Here is a 21,106-nt window from a genome sequence, read left to right as displayed (position 1 = left end):
TCAAGTTATAAATGATTACTAGTTAATTGGTCAACATAATTTTAACTTCAAAACCCTACAATGTGTCCTATGGGACTGACATCAGCAATAACTATAATTAATGTGGATATTTACAAAAAGGGATAGCACGCGCTGAATAATCCTCAGGGTAGCTGTGTGCAAAATTTCATTAAAGTGTGACGATTACTAAACGACGCCAGGAAAAAATTTCTGAATAATACTGTACACAAATCTAAAAGATTGTATATTTACGTTGTGTTTATTTAACTACCAAATTAAACTTCTAGAAGTGGAGAATTCAAACCGTACGCCTCGTGTGAAGGATTCTCAGACTGCTGGGGAAAAAAGTCAATCATTCAACTTATCTTGCTGCCGTTGTCTTTCCTTGATGCAATTCATTCTAGTTCTGGTAGATGGCGCGAGAGAAAACGAAAACAACGTTTGAATTATTTGCCCAATCTTGTTTTTGTCCTTCTTTCTGATGTCTCCTGGAATTTTGGTGCTACATGTGGGGAACTTCAAATAGGCCGTGCTGTATTTTGTAGAATATAAAAGGCTCCAATATTCAATGTGTTCCAGTTATAAATATAGTTGATAATCGTGGTGACTACCTTAGATTTATCAATCACTAGCTACCAATGCGGCAAAACTGGCCTTCGAATAGTTGCAGTGGTATAATACATTATTTTTTACGTAAGCTTAAATCTTGATACAGTTCACATCTGTTAATGTCATAAATCGTTATCTGATACCATACACACAGATAGGTCTACTTCATGTATTGTTTTCCTTCTTTTCCCCGTGTAAGTCTATATCGTGTAATCTTACTCCAATCTTTCAGTGTAAGTGGGCTGCTGGGCGGTCCGTCAAACCTTGATCGGATTATGTTTGTTAGGGCCGGTTTCACATCCGCTAACTTAGACTATCTGTTTCCTGTTTATCCATTTTAATAGCAAAATAAATGAAAACAAAGTATATTTGTTTTCATAAATTCGCGAACTTATACATATCATTTTAGTTTTGAGAAAATTAGTTGGATACTTGAATCGCGTAGGACTACAAGTCGGTAGCATTTTTTCACGTTCAGTAAGCTTCCTGATATTTTTAATCCTTTTCCCGTCATGCTAAAACAACGGGAAATGAAATACTTATGAAGCGACATTTTTTCACGTTAATTTAATAAGCTTCCCGATATTTTTCAACCCCAAGGAATAAAATATTTATGAAACAACTAGCACACATAACGTTATCATCATACATAGCTTATTGTCGTATTTCTGCCATCATGAAATTTTGTAAAATATATTGTTGTACAGGGAAAGGGCTTGATATAAGTTGTACAACTTGTGCCCAATTCCATTGCTAGTTGAAAAAGGCAATAAAATATGTTTAAATAAAAAAATAACGTGATAACCTTTTTTGTATGAAAAGACATTTTAGAGGTTATATTGAATTTTAGTCTCGCTCTGAAGTGGTTCGACATCACGTGCGCTTAAATCATACAGTATAATGAAACAATGATATCAAATGTTATGCTCTTGTCGCGGATCGAAAATACTATGTTTATAAATATTTGTTATTAAGACATCGTGGCTCTCTTGTACTTTCAATGTTGAGAAAAAAATATTTACTACCAAATCAAACAATTATCTTAAAATAGATGAACGCGCTAGGTAAAGTTTGAGTAATACAATTGAAAATACCTATCAAACAAATGATAAATCACAGAGAAACTCCAGAAAATCCACCACTAAAAATGACACTGTAATATATATACTCTGACCAGCTGAAGTCCCAACTCAGATTTGAGGTCACGCTTGTAGTAGTGTTATCACCATCTATACATGTGTATGTGGCTACGGAAGCTCAAATGTGCAACTAAACGTCACTGTAACACGCTATTGAGAATCACTATTGACGCAAAATTAAGTGTTTATTGGCTTCAGTTGTAAAACAAACTAGCCCTTGTATAATGTTTAACTAGACCTAGTATTTATCGGAAATGTACCAGCATTAGGTGTACTTCTTCAATGTACCAGCAAGTATAACGTGTTTTTTCTGCAACGACGTGCCAGTATAACACGTATATCCACAATGTACCAGTATAACGTGTAATTTTTACTGCTATGTACCAGTACTATGTGTATTTCTGCAATGTACCAGTGTAGGTGTTATGTGTAATTTTTGCAATATACCAGTGATGCGTATTTATCTGCAATGTACAAGTGTTACGCATATTTCTGAAATGTACCAGTATAATAGGTATATCCACAATGTACCAGTACTTCGTGTACTTCTGCAATGTACAAATACTACGTGTATATCTGCACTGTACCTGTATTTCTGCAATGTACCAATGTAACGCATATTTCTGCAATGTACCAGTGTTACGTATATTTCTGCAATGTACCAGTGTTACGTGTGTATCTGCAGTGTACCAGTGTTACGCATATTTCTGCAATGTACCAGTGTTACGTGTATATCTGCAATGTACCAGTATTATGTGTCTGCAATGTACCAGTATTACGTGTATTTCTGCAATGTAACAGTGTTATATGTTTATCTGCAATGTACCAGTGTTACGCATTTTTCTGCAATGTACGAGTGTTACGTGTTTATCTGCATGTAATGTACCAGTGTAACGTGTACTTCTGCAATGTACCGATGTTTCGGCTATTTCTGCAGTGTACCAGTAAAACGTGTATATCTGCAATGCACCAGTGTCATATATTATGTGTATTTTTTGCAATGTACCAGTGTTACATGTTTATCAGCAATGTACCAGTGTTACACATTTTTCTGCAATGTAGCAGCGTTACATGTTGATCAGCAATGTACCAGTGTTACATGTTTATCAGCAATGTACCAGTGTTACACATTTTTCTGCAATGTAGCAGCGTTACATGTTGATCAGCAATGTACCAGTGTTACATGTTTATCAGCAATGTACCAGTGTTACACATTTTTCTGCAATGTAGCAGCGTTACATGTTGATCAGCAATGTACCAGTGTTACATGTTTATCAGCAATGTACCAGTGTTACACATTTTTCTGCAATGTAGCAGCGTTACATGTTGATCAGCAATGTACCAGTGTTACATGTTTATCAGCAATGTACCAGTGTTACACATTTTTCTGCAATGTACCAGCGTTACATGTTGATCAGCAATGTACCAGTGTTACACATATTGCTGCAATGTACCAGTGTTCATGTACTTCTGCAATGTACCAGCAAGTATAACGTGTTTTTTCTGCAATGACGTGCCAGTATAACACGTATATTCACAATGTACCAGAATAACGTGTAATTTTTCTGCTATGTACCAGTACTATGTGTATTTCTGCAATGTACCAGTGTAGGTGTTATGTGTAATTTTTGCAATATACCAGTGATGCGTATTTATCTGCAATGTACAAGTGTTACGCATATTTTTGAAATGTACCAGTATAATGGGTATATCCACAATGTACCAGTACTTTGTGTACTTCTGCAATGTACAAATACTACGTGTATATCTGCACTGTACCTGTTTTACGTGTATTTCTGCAATGTACCAATGTAACGCATATTTCTGCAATGTACCAGTGTTACGTATATTTATGCAATGTACCAGTGTTACGTGTGTATCTGCAATGTACCAGTGTTACGTGTGTATCTGCAATGTACCAGTGTTACGCATATTTCTGAAATGTACTAGTGTAACGTGTTTATCTGCAATGTGCTAGTGTTACGTGTGTATCTGCAATGTACCAGTGTTACGTGTATATCTGCAATGTACCAGTATTACTGCAATGTAACAGTGTTATATGTTTATCAGCAATGTACCAGTGTTACGTGCATTTCTGCAATGTACCAGTGTTACGTGTTTATCAGCAATGTACCAGTGTAACACATTTTTCTGCAATGTATCAGTGTTACACATTTATCAGCAATCTACCAGTGTTACATGTTTATCAGCAATGTACCAGTGTTTATTGTTTATCAGCAATGTACCAGTGTTACGTGCATTTCCGCAATGTACCAGTGTTACACATTTTATTTTTCTGCAATGTACCAGTGTTACATGTACTTCTGCAATGTACCAGTGTTACACATTTTTCTGCAATGTACAAGTGTTACACATATGTCTGCAATGTACCAGTGTTACAAGTGTATCTGCAATGTACCAGTGTTACATGTATTTTTGCAATGTACAAGTGTTACATATATTTCTGCAATGTACCAGTGTTACATGCGTATCTGCAATGCACCAGTGTTACGCATATTTCTGCAATGTACCAGTGTTACGTGGAATTTACCAATTCACCAGTGTTACGCATATTTCTGCAATGTACCAGTATCAGGATCTGAAGATTCTACAGAAAGGTCGACACGACAGTCATTTGTGTTTGACGACAACATCGACTTTTGAGTACCGGGAACTACATCATAATATATATAGGATCTTATATAAGTTTCATATTCATATGAGATTTATGAAATGAGTCTTTGAAGTTTTCAATTTAGCGAGCCCATGGCGAGCTAAAATGAAAAATTTGTGACGATTTTCATAAATCTCATATGAAATGATAACGAGTGGAAGATCCTTTTTTATCATATGATCAAGATTTGTGGCATTGATTCGTGTAAAACTACAATTTTCATGCAACCTTGAAATATAAAAAACCGTCATTCTGACTCAAGTGTGTAAGTCTGTGACTTCATGTACTTGTCCTAGGCGTGACGTCACAATTGAAACAAGAGCTAACAATTGAAACTTACAACCAATCACAGGGCTGATAGGTCATATTACATGGGTTAAAACGCAAAAACTATGACATGGGTTCATGTGAAAAAATCATAACACAACAATCAATAACATACAGATAAATTTTATTTCGAAAACAAAAAGTAAGATGATAAAAGTGTAACAACAGAAGGCGTAAAACCTTGCTGTAACACATACTATTGCCCCAGTTAACACCATTAAGACGATCTGCGTAGTAGAAACAGGAAATACAAAGATTGCAATGTTGACCACGCCTCTGTAGGTCGTTACGTTAACTTAAATTGGGCATGTTTGTCATCCACAACATCAAGAATGAAAGAAGACTAGAAAAGACAGAATAAAATGCTTGGATCAAACATACGTAGCCATATTCATTGATACAATCACTGATAGAGAAAATAAAAGATCTGACTATCTAAGTAAATTCACTTTTAAGTACACAAAATACAGAATTTGAAACACTGCTACATAAATACGTTGTCAGTATATTTTTATTATTATTATTGAAATGGTTAATAATTACATTTACAAAGAATTCTCTTTTAAATAGCTACAGTTGTACAAAGAATATAATTGTCAATTTCCCTTTTCTCTTTTTGAAATTTACAATATACTGTAACTCAAATGAAAACTACATGACAAAGGTGAAAATTACATTTATAAAGAATTGCATGAGAGTTACAATTCTTGACTTTTACAGTAGCATTATTAAGACTTTCAAATAGAGAGCAAGATATAAAAAAAGGCATGGAGTAAAATGTGTTCATTATCATCAACAATTGTACAAAATGTGAACCATTTCAGATAAAAAAAGAAGTATTTAAGAACGTTGGGGAGGAATGATTTATCAGGATGTGTAACAAGTTGAAATAATAACAGTTGACCTGCAGTGAATGTTTCTGATTTCGTGTAAAACAAAACATCTTCAGCGCCATTGTAGTTGACTGTAAAAAAATGTTGTACATAAAATAATTTACGCTCTGAAATAATAGTTACATATACACATATATTACATTAAAAAGCATAGAATATTTACACAATATCTTGTCTTGGACAAGACAAAAACATGTAGGAAAGCTTACAGATAAGTGAAGTATACACCAACTTATATTTATTGCTAGGATATACTTTAATAGTCTTAAGGCACATTTGTATGAGTTTTTACCTCTTTTACATCTTGTTCAAATTTTGTTAATAAACAAAACATGATATCAACTGCTCAAAACTAAGAATGAACTTTGAAATATTCGCACTGAATCAAAACATCACAAAAGACAACAAAGTTCTTCTTATATATTGGTTTATAAATATGATTGAGAAAAATACATTTTCAAACTAACCAAATAAGTTTAATATGAGAAAATGTTGTCATCAAAGAAGAACAAATCTTTAAAAAACTATTTGGAAATCTTGTTAAAAACTAATACAATCTAGTACTTAAAAAAGTGATTTATTGACAACAATGAGAATAAAAAAATAATTGAAAAAAAATAATTGCAAAGATATTCAACATCAATCTATGCAAACTAAGTTCATACATATTAGCTTATGGAAATTTTGATATCACCGATCTGACAAATTCCTGTGGAGAACTAGACAATTTACTAGATGTACTGTACAGAATACTTACATTTTAGTTTACAACTATGTACAAACTATACAAAGACCTATCAAACACCGGAATAACTTACACCAATATGAGTTGCACAGAAATCAATATCCAACTGAACTTTTTAACCAGAACAATAAACAATCATTTGTCAGTGGTTAATAATAAAATTGTTGGTAAATTATAAGTAACTTTCAACTAATTTAATATGGATTTTTTTTTATCATAATGGAAATTAAATTTTGTTAATCAAAACGTTTTTTTGTTGTTGCTGTCTTTTTGTGTAATTCCCATATCGTTAAATACAACCGAGTCCGTAGTGTAGGTTACTAAACTTAAGGAGGAAGTTGCCAAGGTACATGGTAATATGTCTTTGGTGAAGGTTTGTAACATTTTGATTAACTTGCAATTGGTCACTAATGAGTGGAGTACCAAATATACACTATATTACAATATTTGAGTATAGTACAATATGTAAAAATCACCCTCTGCAAGCCTCTCTTCAGTCTCTGTCAGACTCATCATAGTACGGAGTATGTTGTGCCCGAGTACACACTACACAACATTTACGGACTATTCTCCAATCATACTTTTAAGTGTGTTGAGAATGAGTACAGTGACTGTACAGTTAGAGACTCAGAGCCCATGAAGCTTCTACAGGGATAATACCGGGAACGACAGCCTGAATACAATGAGTCAGAGCCAACTAAGAATCATCTGGCAGTGACCCTAAATGTTGAAGCGGGCATGCAACATCTTTATGGGGTTTCATCTGTAACATCAGTCGGAATACAATGACACTAGTTGAAGCCCAAACAGCTTCATCTGGTTTCACACCAGTATAGCAGTCTGAATAAAGTGACACTACAGTCGTAGCCCACACAGCTGCATCAGGAAGTAACGGTCTTTTGTTGGTAGCCCAAGGGTTTTGCCAGTAATGACAGTCTATATAGTTGAAATCCACACAGCCTCGTTAAGGGTATTGCAAGTAACAGCAGTCTGAATAACACCACTCTATAGTCGGAGCCCACGTAGCTTCATCAGGGGTTTTGCCAATAAGGGCTGCTTGATCTTCGGCTTCTGCGGGAAGACATCCAACTCACTCTCTTCGTTGGGAAATCTGTGACCATAGATCTCCGGATAGGTTTTCTGGAACTGCAACAATGTTAACATTAGCAATGGTACAGACATAAACAAATTTTAAAAGAAAATGTTAATTTCTTCAGCATATGCATGGAAATAGCATCATTTTATAGCTATCAAAGCATATGAAATTTTCAATTTATAATCCCCCCAATAGTACATGGATAAAAAAGATTTCATAATTTTCTTTCATGCTCTTGAAAAACTTCTAACCTGGTTATATATTTCTTGTAACTTAGATTAATTAACTAAAAAGTAAAACACCGTTCTCACCTGTTTGAGACGTTTACGTTTGTCCTTGACGGCCATTGTTTTGTCCTTGATGATATCCTCTAGAAGGTCAGCCAGTGCTCTCTGGGAATTACTGAGACGCTGAGTCTCGTACTGGTTGACGGACACCTGATTGCAATAATGGAATGACGAAGCATCGTCGAATGAGTACACAATCTGAAATTGCCAAGAGGTGAAGCAGCCACCCGTGAGGAAAGCCGAAGCCAAGTCGGACAGAACACGCCCCCCTGTTGGCATAGCAACAAACCAATCTCCACAGACCTTTATCAAGTTAGTGCTGTTTTTGACAGAGTGTTTATGTAGTGTGTGTGAATAAGCAAACAGTCAGCTAGGTTTCTGTTAAAGACTGTGTACTTGACATTGTGTATGTTAGACCGAGATACTGACTGTAAATAATAGAAAAGTTTTATTGTCTTCAACAAAAGCAGACTTGTTTTACATTCAGATAAATTTACATATATATATGCATCACATGAAGTTAAAAATTTAACATCTAAATCTGCCTGCAGTTAAAGTGTTCTATCTTATAATTTTTTTAAAACTTTTATTTTGCACATGCAGTGAAAAGAGGTACAACAACATTCAACAGAACCTGTTTTTTTTTTTTATAAAAATCACAATGAAATTGTCAATCATCTTAAAGTAACGTGTAATGGTTGTGTGATCTTTACTGTGAACTATTATTACTTCTTGTACTGTATTACTGAGTTTTTTGGGGAACCCATATAGGGGAGGCTACCAAACTTTTGTCAAATTATACTGAATTTCACTCTTCTTGGACTGCTTTTCTGTTTAAGTATGCCTGTTATCATATGGGTGATGAAAACCGTCACCTGTATAAAACTATCAGTAACTACTTAGTAGATTTAATTGAAATTAAACTTATTAACTTAATAAGATTGAATTTATACAGAAGTGAAGATGTCTGGTTGTGAAGATTGGTCTGTGTTTCTGATGCCCATGTAAGGTTGGACAAATAAGTTTTAAACAAATCTTTTATTTTTTTCTTGATTTTATATTTGGATTCCAATGCTCACTGTAGTAATAGGAAAATATATTGATGTTGTATATCAAATTATTTCTTCAGTATTCATCTACCAATTATCTAAATGTTAATCCCCCCTCTTTTTTTCTATAGACTTACAAATCGTCCCATATATAGTCATAATTCTAATTGTTCTAATTGACTGGCATATGTTTTGTTCAGTTGAAAGAAGCTTTAAAGATGTCCAGAAAACGCCTTGCTTATCACATATTTGTCCAACACAACACAGTGCCTGGGTGCTCAAATGATGTCTGCCCGACTCTTTGATGAATGGAAACAAAACAAACTGAAACGTTTTAGTAACATTTGTTATTTGAAATGGACAAAAGGTGAAGAAGTCAGCTGCAGTGTTCAAAACAAAACTAAAAGAACACAAATGCAAATGCCAATTAAACAAAAGTCAAAACAAAGCTTTGCACAGCTGAGGAACTAGGCCTAGCAATTCTAGAAAAGGAATAATTCCAGGCAAAATCCATTTGAGCATGCCCAATCTTTTACCAGTAATAGGTAGCATAGTAGCAGAAATAGCAGAGTGCATAGCATGGCGCAAAGCCGTGAAGTACATAAATATGTATACATATTATAATTGTATAAAGGTTAAATATGTATATATAAGCAAAGCATTTAATCACCATGCTGGCCATGTTTACTGATATTGGTTAATGCTGATAATAATTCAACAATATATTGATAAAATGTAATATCAGTTAGCTATTAACTTTTTCTACAGCATGAAATTGTTACTGTATTGAAAAGGCTGACAACATGTTTATACTGATGCCATGCTTAATACAAAGTTAAGCTGATATTATTCATTTATGTAAATAAGAGTTCCGACATCAAATATCAAAATATGATAAAGATTTAATCTAATATTTCTGGCAATCATAATAATCTAACAATGCTATCACTTAAATTAAATCAACATGATTAAGAAAAGCCATGAACAGTTGAGTTTATGTCAGATTCACAACATAAAATGTAGTTTCCCTTCTCACACTTTTTTTCTGTGTGTAATTTGGAAGGAAATTTCTTCTGTTCTAGAAATGTATTTTTTCTATACAGACACCTAATTTAAGTGATTTTTCAACAAAAATCTTAAAAGTTCCAAAAATAAAACAGATCTAGTAGTTGCATTTTTTAGTGAGTCAGTCGGGAAACCAAAGCAACTATTTTTAAAGCCTTTTATACATTTTTTCACAAACAGTACCGATATCACTGTAGCATAATATTGAAGGAGTTTTGCTCCATTTTAAATCTGCAGGGTATATGTCCCCCCCCCCCCCCCCCCCAGAAATGATTTATTGAGGCTATACTCATGCCAGAAAAAAACCTTTCAATTGCATATTTACAGCTTTTAAGAGTAGAACAGGGACCCTTTATCCTTTCACCCCTATGTAACTTTAGTAGACTCAGCCATGCATTGATACGGATGAGTCAATCATGGTCTACAGTGGTGAAAGGGTTAATGGACGTAGGAGTTCAAGAGATTAAAATATTATCAGAATACTATAAATATATAGATCTTTAAGATAAGAATAATATGCTTTGGCTATATGGTTAAGTATAATACATTCAGCGACCCATATATTCCAGAAGTCAGGTTATAAATTGGTTATATATATGTGAGTACAGAGATATAAGGCTACTATGCTGTATAGCATACACATTCTATACTTAGACCATCACACATGCTATACCTGAGCCTTATGTTTGGAGTCTATTGTCAGCCTCTGCTCCACAGCGTCCTTCAGATCGACTGGCACAGCCATGATTTCTGCACAGTTGTCGACCAGGAAGGAGATAATCTTGACCACGAGGAGGTCTTCCATGTCAGCCTCGTCCTGACTACACAGCACGGAACGGTAAAATGTCTCCATCAACTGGAAAATACACCAAAATAGGTAAGCTCTAAACAACACAGAGCGGTAAAATGTCTGGGAAACACATAAAAATCCCTAAATGTCACCTTGGGAATATACTATATATATAGGAACACCAGGTTTACATTAAAATTTTATCAGGACAAAGCAGATCAATGTAAAGTTACTGACAAAATTCTGTTGAAGTAATATTTAACCTAGGTAACTATATTGCTATGTTTTAAGAGTTGTAGAAGCTATTTCAAGAAAGAAGATCAAATTAAAAGGGTGATGAAACATGTTACCGTAATGTAAACCATTCTGACTTGCTCTCAACATTTTGTAAATAATAGAAACTGTGTTTCTGCAAAGAGTTACAAATTCCTGATATTTCTCCACGCTCCAATTATTGCTATTTTAATCCTTTCATCCCTATGTAACTTTAGTAGACTCTACCATGCATTGATCTGGATGTGTCCATAATGGTCTACAGTGGGGAAAAGGTTAAAAGGAAAAGCTGCCTAACATTTCGTATCTAGAATAACCCTTACAACAATACCAAGTCTTACGAATATTCAGTGGTTGATTTTATTGTACAAATACAAGATAATACATTATCTACTTCTCATGAGTATGAGTATATACAAAATCAGCAGATGAGAAAAGAGACGGAGTGAATTCACTAAAATGCATGAATATATTCAAGCTATACTTACCAGTGACCGTGTGGATTTATTGTCGTCTAGTTGGAGTTTAGGGTTTTCCACCATCTTGGACATGAGTTTAATGAGAAGCTGTAGTTTACGCCTGTTGGCTGGAGGCAGTAGTAGACACACCGTTTGTAGGGCAAGCTTCTTCCTTTCGTTCATCTCCATACTTAAGGAACCTACAATGGATCCAAGTTGTATAGAAAAGTGAACTCTTGCATCAATTTAAGATATTCAACTCACAGTAAGAACGGATACTGTTGATCAACATTGATGAAGTTTGTATTTTATCATGAACAACATGTTTGTCAGTCCTCACTCTTTACAGTCTAAAACTTTATCATAAACTATTTTTTACCGATTTCATGCTAGTCTACCCACGAAATATGAATGGTGAGATGCTGTAACATGTAGTTTTGTGTTTTGTATCAAAGAATAAATAAGTGACGAAATGAAATTTGAACACTATTAAGTAGACGATTTACACTGTTGAAACCAATATCTTACTTCGAGGTATCCGAGATTTTGATTTTTGAGGGTTCGAAATTAACAGAGTTTTATTTACTACGAGTTTTGAGGGTTTCAAATTATCAGTGTTTTATTTATTAAGATAAAGAACAGATTTGGCCAGACTGGAGAAATACCTTGAGATAAACGGGGTCTTAGTTCGAGTTATAAGAGTTCGAGATAACGAGGTTCAACTGTATTTAGAATGATTTAACACCGTGAAACCTGATTGTTCTTTCTTTACAAATATTGTTAACTTCTAGTAGATTTTCATTAGTATAAACGCGTTCACTTATCTAAAAATTCCACTGTCTCAATGTCTGTGCATGTTGGTTTTCAGAAAGTCAAATCAGTTAAATTGCTTCACTAGTACTTCGTATGTGGTTCCACAGAGAGAAACTTTTTATTTCAGACAGTTTAACTATTTTAAACCATTTTCTTGACATTTAAAAGGTTCTTTTCTACGAATCAGATATAGATCTAGCTACACTCTTGTTATACATTTCTCTATATGGTATTTGATAAGCTCACCACATTGGGACATAAGAAAACAGTATTACGCACTAATTATATATATAAGATCTGTGTGTGTCAAAATACCTATCTACTAGTATATATATGTTTTGCTATCCTTTTATAAAGCTACTTTTCCTAATAGGCTACCTGTAGAGCTCCGTGTCCTTTTCATACGTTTCTGTCCTTTGTCCATGTCAGCATGCATGAGGTCAGACAAACTGAGGCTGCGACCAACCAGTGATTCTTTACTCTGGGCTCGACGCGGGTGGAACTGCTCCGGGTAAGCTGCCTCTGACCGCATATGATCCGAGTCATAATTGGAAGAGTTTATAGATGATGATGACTTAATCCGATGCAAAGACATGTTTGACTTTGAACGATGGCACTTACGAAGCAGTTTTGTAGCACCGTCTAGCACTGGTTGATGCCCGTTAGGGAACAGTGAACTATAGTGAGGCGGGGACCGTGTTGGCACATTACCCTTCCTTACTTTAGACTCAGATCTATCACAATTGTTACTCAGCTCATTAGCAGATATGTTTCCTGTGCTCAGCGACTGACTCCTTCCTGAATCATCACTTACAGGGCTCCCTATATAATATGAACAACTTTTCCGCCTGCTATAGTCTCTGCTTTTAGATACGAGTTCGCCGCTTGATTTCCGTCGAGGTCTGGTAGACTTGACTTTGGCATAGTGAACCGTGTAGGAAGATTGGCACTTTTCCGACATTGGAAGTAGATTGTTGTAGCTGTCTGACATTTCAAAGTGAGTTTCTAGGGGAGTCTTGGACAGGTCATCGGGGCCGTTACTGTAACCAAAGTCTGTAGATACCCCATCCTTGTAGTACACACGCGTTATAGTTCTGTTCTCAGGTCCAAAGGCTGTCTCGTACTTAGCCACGGGAATGTTTGCGGTGGACTCACAGCGTCGAAGACGACCAATCTGAAAGCTGTCCTGCATGGGCTGTATTGGAGACAGGTCCAGTGTTGACCGACTGATCAAACGGGACATATGGGCATGAGACTCGGGCGTGGACCTGTTATAGCATTTCCCACTCTCTCCTACATTAGTTAAATCCAGCATAAGATTTTCTACAGACTCAAACGATGTGAGACATTCTGGGTTAGTGTTGTATTCCTCCTCTGAGCACTGTTCATGGCATGTTCCCTCTGCTGTAACTGTAAAAGACAATTAAACGTTAGTTGAGGTTTCAAAACCAACAAGTCAGAGGCCAAGTAAAATAAATGGGTATAACCCTAACTACCCTCAATTGTTGTGCCTACCCTTAAGTTTTTAATAGCACATAATGATATGCACTGTTAAAGTCAGAACTCTTACGCTATATAAACATAGTAAAAATATTTTATGAAATAGAAATCTGCCCACCTACCTACGTTTTTTTTCTGAGGACAATAGTGAAAACACAAGTGATATTTCTAAGTTCAAATGTTCAAGTTGGATTTAGGATAAAAAACATTTGTCAAGTTCTACTTTTGTGCACTGTTGAGAGCAGAATATTGGAAAAACATATTTCTCTAGTCAGCATGGGAAACTAGTTAATCACCACATAAATCAAACAACTGAGCTTTACAAATAACACATGGTTGGAAATCTTACCAAACACGTTGGTGACTACTTCATACATCTCGTATGTCATCAGGGGTTCGGACATCCCACAGAAATAGTCCTTCACTACACGATACACATCGCGCTCAAACCCTTGATACGTCGGCAGATTGTCGTCTGTTCTCTCTGGCCCTGTAACAATATAGAAGATAGCTTCTTATATATCTGAAGGACAGGGTGTAAGAAAGTCGACCCTAATTAAGTTATTAGACAGTAAAAAAAAAATGGAACAATTTGTGACTTATAGAAATCTCACAATTACATAGTACAGATAAATCAATATTGGAACAGAAATTAACACATGTCAAATAATTAAAAGGATAATTTGTTTTAGAATAAGAAATCCTGGCATTATTGCGATCATAATTGAGAACTTGAGGCTTCCTAAATTCAACTGAAGCATCATAATGAGGGCAACAGTCATCATATATTTTTTATTTCTAGAAAGCCTGTCAAAGATCTGCTCTAGCCGTGAAAAAAGACAGTTTTTATTATATTTCAACAAATTTTAATATTAAGCATCTTCGATTAGTTTTCTCCATATATAGAAGAAATCTTTTTTCATCATAAAGATGAGAACATGCTTTGTGTTTACTCCGTTCAAACAGAAATGGGATAGGTCATTAAGGTTTTGCACATAACTGAGTAATAAACTTGATAGCAGTAGAGTTGATGTGCTATAAACTTGGATCTTATCATAGTATGTCAAAAATTACTTGTGAAGAGTAGAAATACAGTAAAACCTTGTTGTTATGCCACCCGTTAAACTGCCAAACCCGCATACCGCCATTGATTTACTCAGAACAGATTTCCCAAGCGTAAATGCACTTGTTGTTACGCCAAACCTGCATACCGCCATAATATTCCCAAAACAAATGGTTAAAATCACACTATTTTGACCTTGTTAAATACTGCCAATTTGAGTCCAATACCGGTTTTATCCCGACGACAGGGATGTTCACGTGACTGCCGACTGACCAGGTAATCAACTGTATGTTTTGCACGCTCAACAACTTCAGTTTGTGTATGAACACTTGGGTTCAAAATAGAAAACCTGATATACCGCCAAACTTGTTATACTGCCATAATCACAGAGGACAGAAGGTGGCGGTATTACAAGGTTTTACTGTATATATCATTCAGCAAGAACATTTCAACATCAGGGAACAGCAATCACAAACCAATACTTACAGCGAGCCAGACACCTCATAGCAGACATGGCCCAGTGTGGTAACTGATCTGTGGAAATCATAAAAAACATTTTACAGTCTGGATTCTAAACTTTTTTGAAACAGTATATATATGAGAAGAGCAGTTATCAAAAAAATTCCAAGACAGCAAGAGCAATGACACCAGCATCTATCTAACGATAATACAAAACCAAGCATTACACAATAATTTACAAACATACATCAATATCAGTGTCAACATCAAATCAAAACCTTCATTTCAACAAACTTATATATCAGAGTATCTAAGCATAGTCTTAAGAGATGAGCCCAAACAGGGAATAGATACTACAATAACACCAACTATTCTGTCCAATAAACCATCATCTGTCACTAAGTAACACGTGTTACATTTGGTGTTTACCGGTAGTCACTAAGTAACACTTGAAACATTTTTTTTTTTATTTAGTCGCTATGTCACACTTTAAACATTTGGTGTTTATTTTAGTCACTATGTGACATTTGTTTATGTTGATGATCATTTTTAACACATTAAGTTTTAATGTTGGTCACTACTTCAAAAGTTTGTTACCTTTCGGGTCAATGTTGGTCACTATTCCACTTTTATTGAGGTAGGTACAGTTGTGCATAATGTTCATCCCCAAAACAAAACTACTGTCCAATATCTCCGATAAATTGTCCAGGTTTAGAACAGACTGTAGTCTACAAAGAAAAATGGAATTTATTACTGTTTTGAAGTTCATATTTACCGTATTCACTTAATTAGCACCCTTGCCCTTTTCCCAGCAATTTTTGAATGCTATAAGGACCCCCTTTCAGGATCAGTCCCAAATACTCTCTGAGAATAGATTTTTATAAACCCTGGGCACTAATTACAAAGAATATGGTATGAAATAAAAATGTAAGTTCATGGTAACCTTGCAAAATATCTTCACTTTTACTAAATGTCAATGGGAGGACATCATCAAATCAGACAATAATCACCAGCAAATTACCTGTTCTAGCTATAAATGTACTGTATAATAATAATACGTTTAATTACTATTGTTATTATGCTTATCTGAACCTTTAAAAGAAAGTCAAGCAAGCCAAGATTTTACAACATAAGATTTTGGTGGTATACAGAGCCAAACTTATATAGACTAACATGACTTTAGAAGCAAATGTGGCTGGACTAGCAAGGTTTTACAATAACATCAGAATTATGGTAAATGTTCCTGGAGACAAAAAAAAAATCTAACTAGAAAAACATTTCATCAATAATTAGATAATCATGCAGGTGGCCATGAAAGGGAAGGGACACAACTATTACTGAGTCACAGACTGTGTGCTGTACAAATTATTGATGAATACCTGTCTAATGTCATGTGTTTCCAAGTATCATGTATGTCTGCTGCTGAGAGTTGTTTAGCCACCAGCTGGCAATAAGGTACCGACTGAGGAGGCTGTGAGGCTGGATTTAGTTCCGCTTGGTTCCGACAGGGAGGTGGCGGTGGCTGTATGTGACATGACTGCCTCTGATCTTTGGGCTGTGCAGGAACATAGCAGGGAGGGTAGGTTCCATGACTATCCCCTGGCTTGACTGGATTTGTTACCTGATTGCCGTCAGTATTTATTAAGTCCTTCCTGTCTGTGAAAGGTACACGGTTCTTCACAGGAGACATAAGTGTAAATCTGTAAAAAAATATATAAAAAATAGAAACGTTGTACATGCCATTTGTCGTTGTCTTTTAACCTTTAGAGTATATATATATATATATTAGAAGTGTGTTAGTTCATAACGGCTTGAGGTGGTATACTTTGTCATAAAAATTTTCTCATCTATAAAATGGACAAGACTAGCATCTCTTTTTTACCTGTAGGGTTCATTATACATGTACTCAAAATCTGAATTTGATTTCTAATACAAGGCAGAACCTACACAGATCTTAAAACTGATGACAAAACTGGCATAGCCCCTGGAATTTCATTGACGACAGTTAGATATTTGTAGGATTGGCCATTTTCTAAGGAACATATCTTTTATTCAAATGTTATATCATTTTGTGCTTTACAATGGAATTTGTCTATACACTACCTGAAGAGTCGGCCATTGTCTGTAGGGTCATGTTTGTTGTGTTTTCCACCTCTGACATCTTCAATTACACGGGCTCTGTGTAGTTTTCGGAATAATTGCAGAGTTTGAAATCTGGCCAAGAAAAAGAAATTCACATTTTTACAAAGCTTGTACATTCTCACAAAACCTTGTTCATAGTGTACTGTAATTTACAATTTTAAGGAAAATATCGTTATTCTGGAACAATCATAATAGTCAATTCAATATGACAAAGAGTATTGTTGTTATGACAAAAATTTACACAATTAAATTTTATTGCATTTTTCAGTGACAAATTTTATTGCAGTTTTAATATTACAATTCCCATTGCAATATATATATATATATATGAGTACATTATTTTTTTGTCCAAACTGGACAAAAAAAAAAACATTTGTTTTTTAATTATTCTCTCTTTTAAAAATAATATCAATACGGATACATATATAATTTAATGTCTACAGTACTAGTAAGTATAGCTCAATCATGTATATATTATATACCAAAAAAAATATTTTGTGAAAAATTGACTTTTTTTTTATACAAAATAAAAACCAAATTTAAAATGGTAAAAACACTTGGTTTTACCCCAATGTTTAAAGACGGCCTCATGTTACTTGGGGAAGGGGTACATAATCTTTAAAAAAAAAAAAAAAAGGGAACAGAAAATAAGACATATACCAATTTCAAAATACAATGAAAAAAAAGTATTGATTGATAGTTGAAATAGATTATTTATTGTACCTATAAAAGTTCTTAAAATTGTTTTTACACAGAGGAACTAACTGATCAGATTCAAGAATAAAAGGTACACATAATCTTAATGATATTTGTATATTTAAATAATATTTTGTGTACATATGTACACTGTATGTTTATAAACTCATCATATTACATTCAATATATTTTTTAAAATCTTATTATTTTTTCAATTTCAGATGCATCATTCAAAATTAAATATATATATGAATAGCATTATTCTGTGACAGATTGTAATCAGAGTTAGTTGACATATATTGCCTTGAGCTAAAGGAAACAATTTAAACTTAATCCAATTGCAATTGGCTATAATACTTATACCCTGCAGGTATATTCATTTAAACACTTCTTACACAGTGAAAAGCTTGGTCTTATCTAAGTCATTTATGATAATGATCTTCCAAATCCTTTATTGGTAAACATACACACCACATGGTTCAATCCTATTTTTTTTCACCTGTATGTATACCTGAGAGATCACAGGTATTTGTTTACCTGGCATCAGCTGGTGTTGTGACATGTGTGTAAACAGCTGGTGGCCAGTACTAATTTGGCAGTGGGCAACAGATGTATAGTGTGAGCGCAATCAAAGTCTAACTGACATAATGTAACACTAAAGTGACATTTTAAACAGTCTTACCAATGTCATAAGGAATGGTGACAACAGCTTCCTTTGCATTATCAAACCAAAAATGCACTGTACACATACAATATTATTTTTACTATATTTAGATTAATTATCAGTTATGACTATATCCAGTAAGACTTCTTTAACAAAAAAAAAAATGTTATATAAAAAAATAAGTTTTTAATAAATAATAACTCTTTTAGAAATAAAGGGACATTTTTTTCTAACACTTTTTAGAAAAATATATGATAATACAGGAATAGAAAGTTTTCAGCGGAGGAATTCACCTTGTGACATCGGAACCAAAGTTAGGATTGGCCCGTAGGTATTGGTGGAGCCAATCAATGGATTCATTAGCTGAAAAGCAGGATTCGTAAGTCTTCATGTATCTTCTGTGACGGGCCACTGGCATTCCGCGACGAAAGGCCAGAATGACATCATTCCACTGAAATTTAACATTAAAAACTTTCTGATTACTCAAGCATTTAGCACATCAATAGTATTCCTCCAGTCATGAACTATCATTAGTAAGATAGCGATCTAAGCTATTGTTATACATCAATCACTTTATTGGCTGTACAATGCAGGCTGAGACTTGAATGAATGCCTTGGGATTCTTTGAAATGGGTTCACCTTTATAGCTTCAGGGTGGATAAGATATATCTTAAAATCGATCATTGGAATGTAAATATCACATCAATGGCATTCAGATCCATAGGCTAGATATATATATACACTAATAATTGGAGTTTAAAATTCCAAGATATGACCCTTTTGTTTTTCTTTTATCGATTCATGTCAGAGTTATATCAACAACAAACAGAATAATAAATGTAATTTCTATCAAATAGTGGAAGTATTGATTTTAACAATATTGATTATCATATAGAGGATGGTGCGTCATTGGGATGAAGGGAAATATATCTGGAGATATTGTATTTTCTCTTCATCAACCCATCAATTAATATCATAATGAACATGTTGGATAACTTAGGAAGGTGGGGCTCTGGGGGCATTTTTTTTTACCACGGGTTGATAATCCAGATAAAATCGCAGGACCCAATAAATCATAATACTTAATAGAAATAACCCCTAACTATACTTTTATTTTTTTAATATTTTTTTAATATTTAACAATTTACTAATATGATCAGACAAATATGTTCAGCATACAGATATATAAACGATGATTCGCCTTAACGCTAGCTTAATGTATTGACCTTTTTCCTTATAGATGGACGGGAATGGGATGGAGTGTGGCGAGGCCAAATACAGATTTGGTGGGATTTCAGAGGAGATATTACGGTAAATTTCAAAAAGTATTGTTGTCGGCGACAGCATCCTCATTAGATCGTATAAATATAAAACTACATAGTGAGAAGCAGCCATGCATTTACAAAGGTATACAATGCTGGTTAGGACTGAATAATTGATCATTGTGACACAGCTGATTGATTTACAAGTATCATGTTTAAGGCTTGCAAGTAGCTGGTAACATTATTCGAAACTAACAGCATATCTTCCGCATAAATATACAACACTCACCAGTTTTGTGGCTCTGTATGGTCCAGAAGCTTGGACACCCCTGTCCGTGGAATAGCCTTCCATCATTGTTGTCTGTTGGCACAAATTGTTGTTTTTTCACATCTTGGAAGAAGCACCTGCCAGTATCAACAAACCCATGCTTCGTTTCAAATCTCGGGTGACATTTTGATTGGCCAAATTTTAATTGACGCGATATGATTGGCTCCTTACAAAAAAGCTTAGCTTTCGGATAACCTCGGGCAAATGAATCCGATGCCTTCCGATAAAAGTGACACTTCCCACTTCCGACAAGATGGCCGTAATCGAAGGTCCACTTAGCAAGTGGACAAATGTCATGAAAGGATGGCAATACCGGTGGTTCGTTCTAGACGAGAGCTCTGGCATATTATCATATTTCACTGTAAGTCCAATCGAATGCGACTCACAACAGTTCCTGTAACCGGCACTGGACGTGATTACATTAAGTCATTTCGTCCCTAAAATAAACTCCATTTTTCGATGGACAGAACATTTTTATAAGCGGCAGTTGTGTAAACGAAATGTGTGTCACTGTATGTTTGAAAGTATGCTTGGGATTTTTTTTACCTTAGGTTATATTACCCTATTTTGATTTGCCACAAAGATCGATGTAACATAAAAAAGATGAACTGTTTTATTTGGGACGATTTGTCTGAATCCACCACAAGAACACAACTAACTTCAACTGTATTTGTTTTTGTGTTTCTTCAAAGACACTTTTAGACAGCAATGCAAATTTCATCTTCAGTAGTTTCTCGAAATGTCCCATTTAAAATGTTCCTCTCAGAGTTTTCA

At 34.7% G+C, this 21,106-nt stretch overlaps 2 protein-coding genes across 2 annotated transcripts in view; one reads left to right on the top strand and one right to left on the bottom strand.

Moving 5' to 3' along the window:
- Nucleotides 1-20,444, bottom strand: part of LOC110445212 — a 46,374-nt gene extending 25,930 nt beyond the window's left edge. The window contains exons 1-11 of the mRNA XM_021489719.1: nucleotides 20,294-20,444; nucleotides 19,036-19,193; nucleotides 17,344-17,454; nucleotides 16,620-16,940; nucleotides 15,838-15,968; nucleotides 15,268-15,315; nucleotides 14,068-14,208; nucleotides 12,597-13,628; nucleotides 11,436-11,605; nucleotides 10,564-10,740; nucleotides 7,432-7,533 (exon numbers count right to left, since the gene is read on the bottom strand). Of these exons, the coding sequence (XP_021345394.1) occupies nucleotides 7,432-7,533; nucleotides 10,564-10,740; nucleotides 11,436-11,605; nucleotides 12,597-13,628; nucleotides 14,068-14,208; nucleotides 15,268-15,315; nucleotides 15,838-15,968; nucleotides 16,620-16,940; nucleotides 17,344-17,454; nucleotides 19,036-19,193; nucleotides 20,294-20,359 (2,457 nt within the window). The 5' untranslated portion in view covers nucleotides 20,360-20,444. The remainder of the gene's footprint in view (nucleotides 1-7,431; nucleotides 7,534-10,563; nucleotides 10,741-11,435; nucleotides 11,606-12,596; nucleotides 13,629-14,067; nucleotides 14,209-15,267; nucleotides 15,316-15,837; nucleotides 15,969-16,619; nucleotides 16,941-17,343; nucleotides 17,455-19,035; nucleotides 19,194-20,293) is intronic.
- Nucleotides 20,445-20,562: 118 nt separating this feature from the next.
- LOC110445211 (oxysterol-binding protein-related protein 9-like) overlaps nucleotides 20,563-21,106 on the top strand; it is a 34,466-nt gene continuing 33,922 nt past the window's right edge. Inside the window, exon 1 of the mRNA XM_021489718.1 lies at nucleotides 20,563-20,693. Within this exon, the coding sequence (XP_021345393.1) occupies nucleotides 20,586-20,693 (108 nt within the window). The 5' untranslated portion in view covers nucleotides 20,563-20,585. The remainder of the gene's footprint in view (nucleotides 20,694-21,106) is intronic.

The sequence above is a fragment of the Mizuhopecten yessoensis genome, unplaced genomic scaffold (genome assembly GCF_002113885.1).
Source record: "Mizuhopecten yessoensis strain PY_sf001 unplaced genomic scaffold, ASM211388v2 scaffold2111, whole genome shotgun sequence".
Lineage (NCBI taxonomy): Eukaryota > Metazoa > Mollusca > Bivalvia > Pectinida > Pectinidae > Mizuhopecten > Mizuhopecten yessoensis.
Note: the sequence above shows the minus strand (reverse complement) of the source record. Positions and strands in the feature narration are given on the sequence as shown.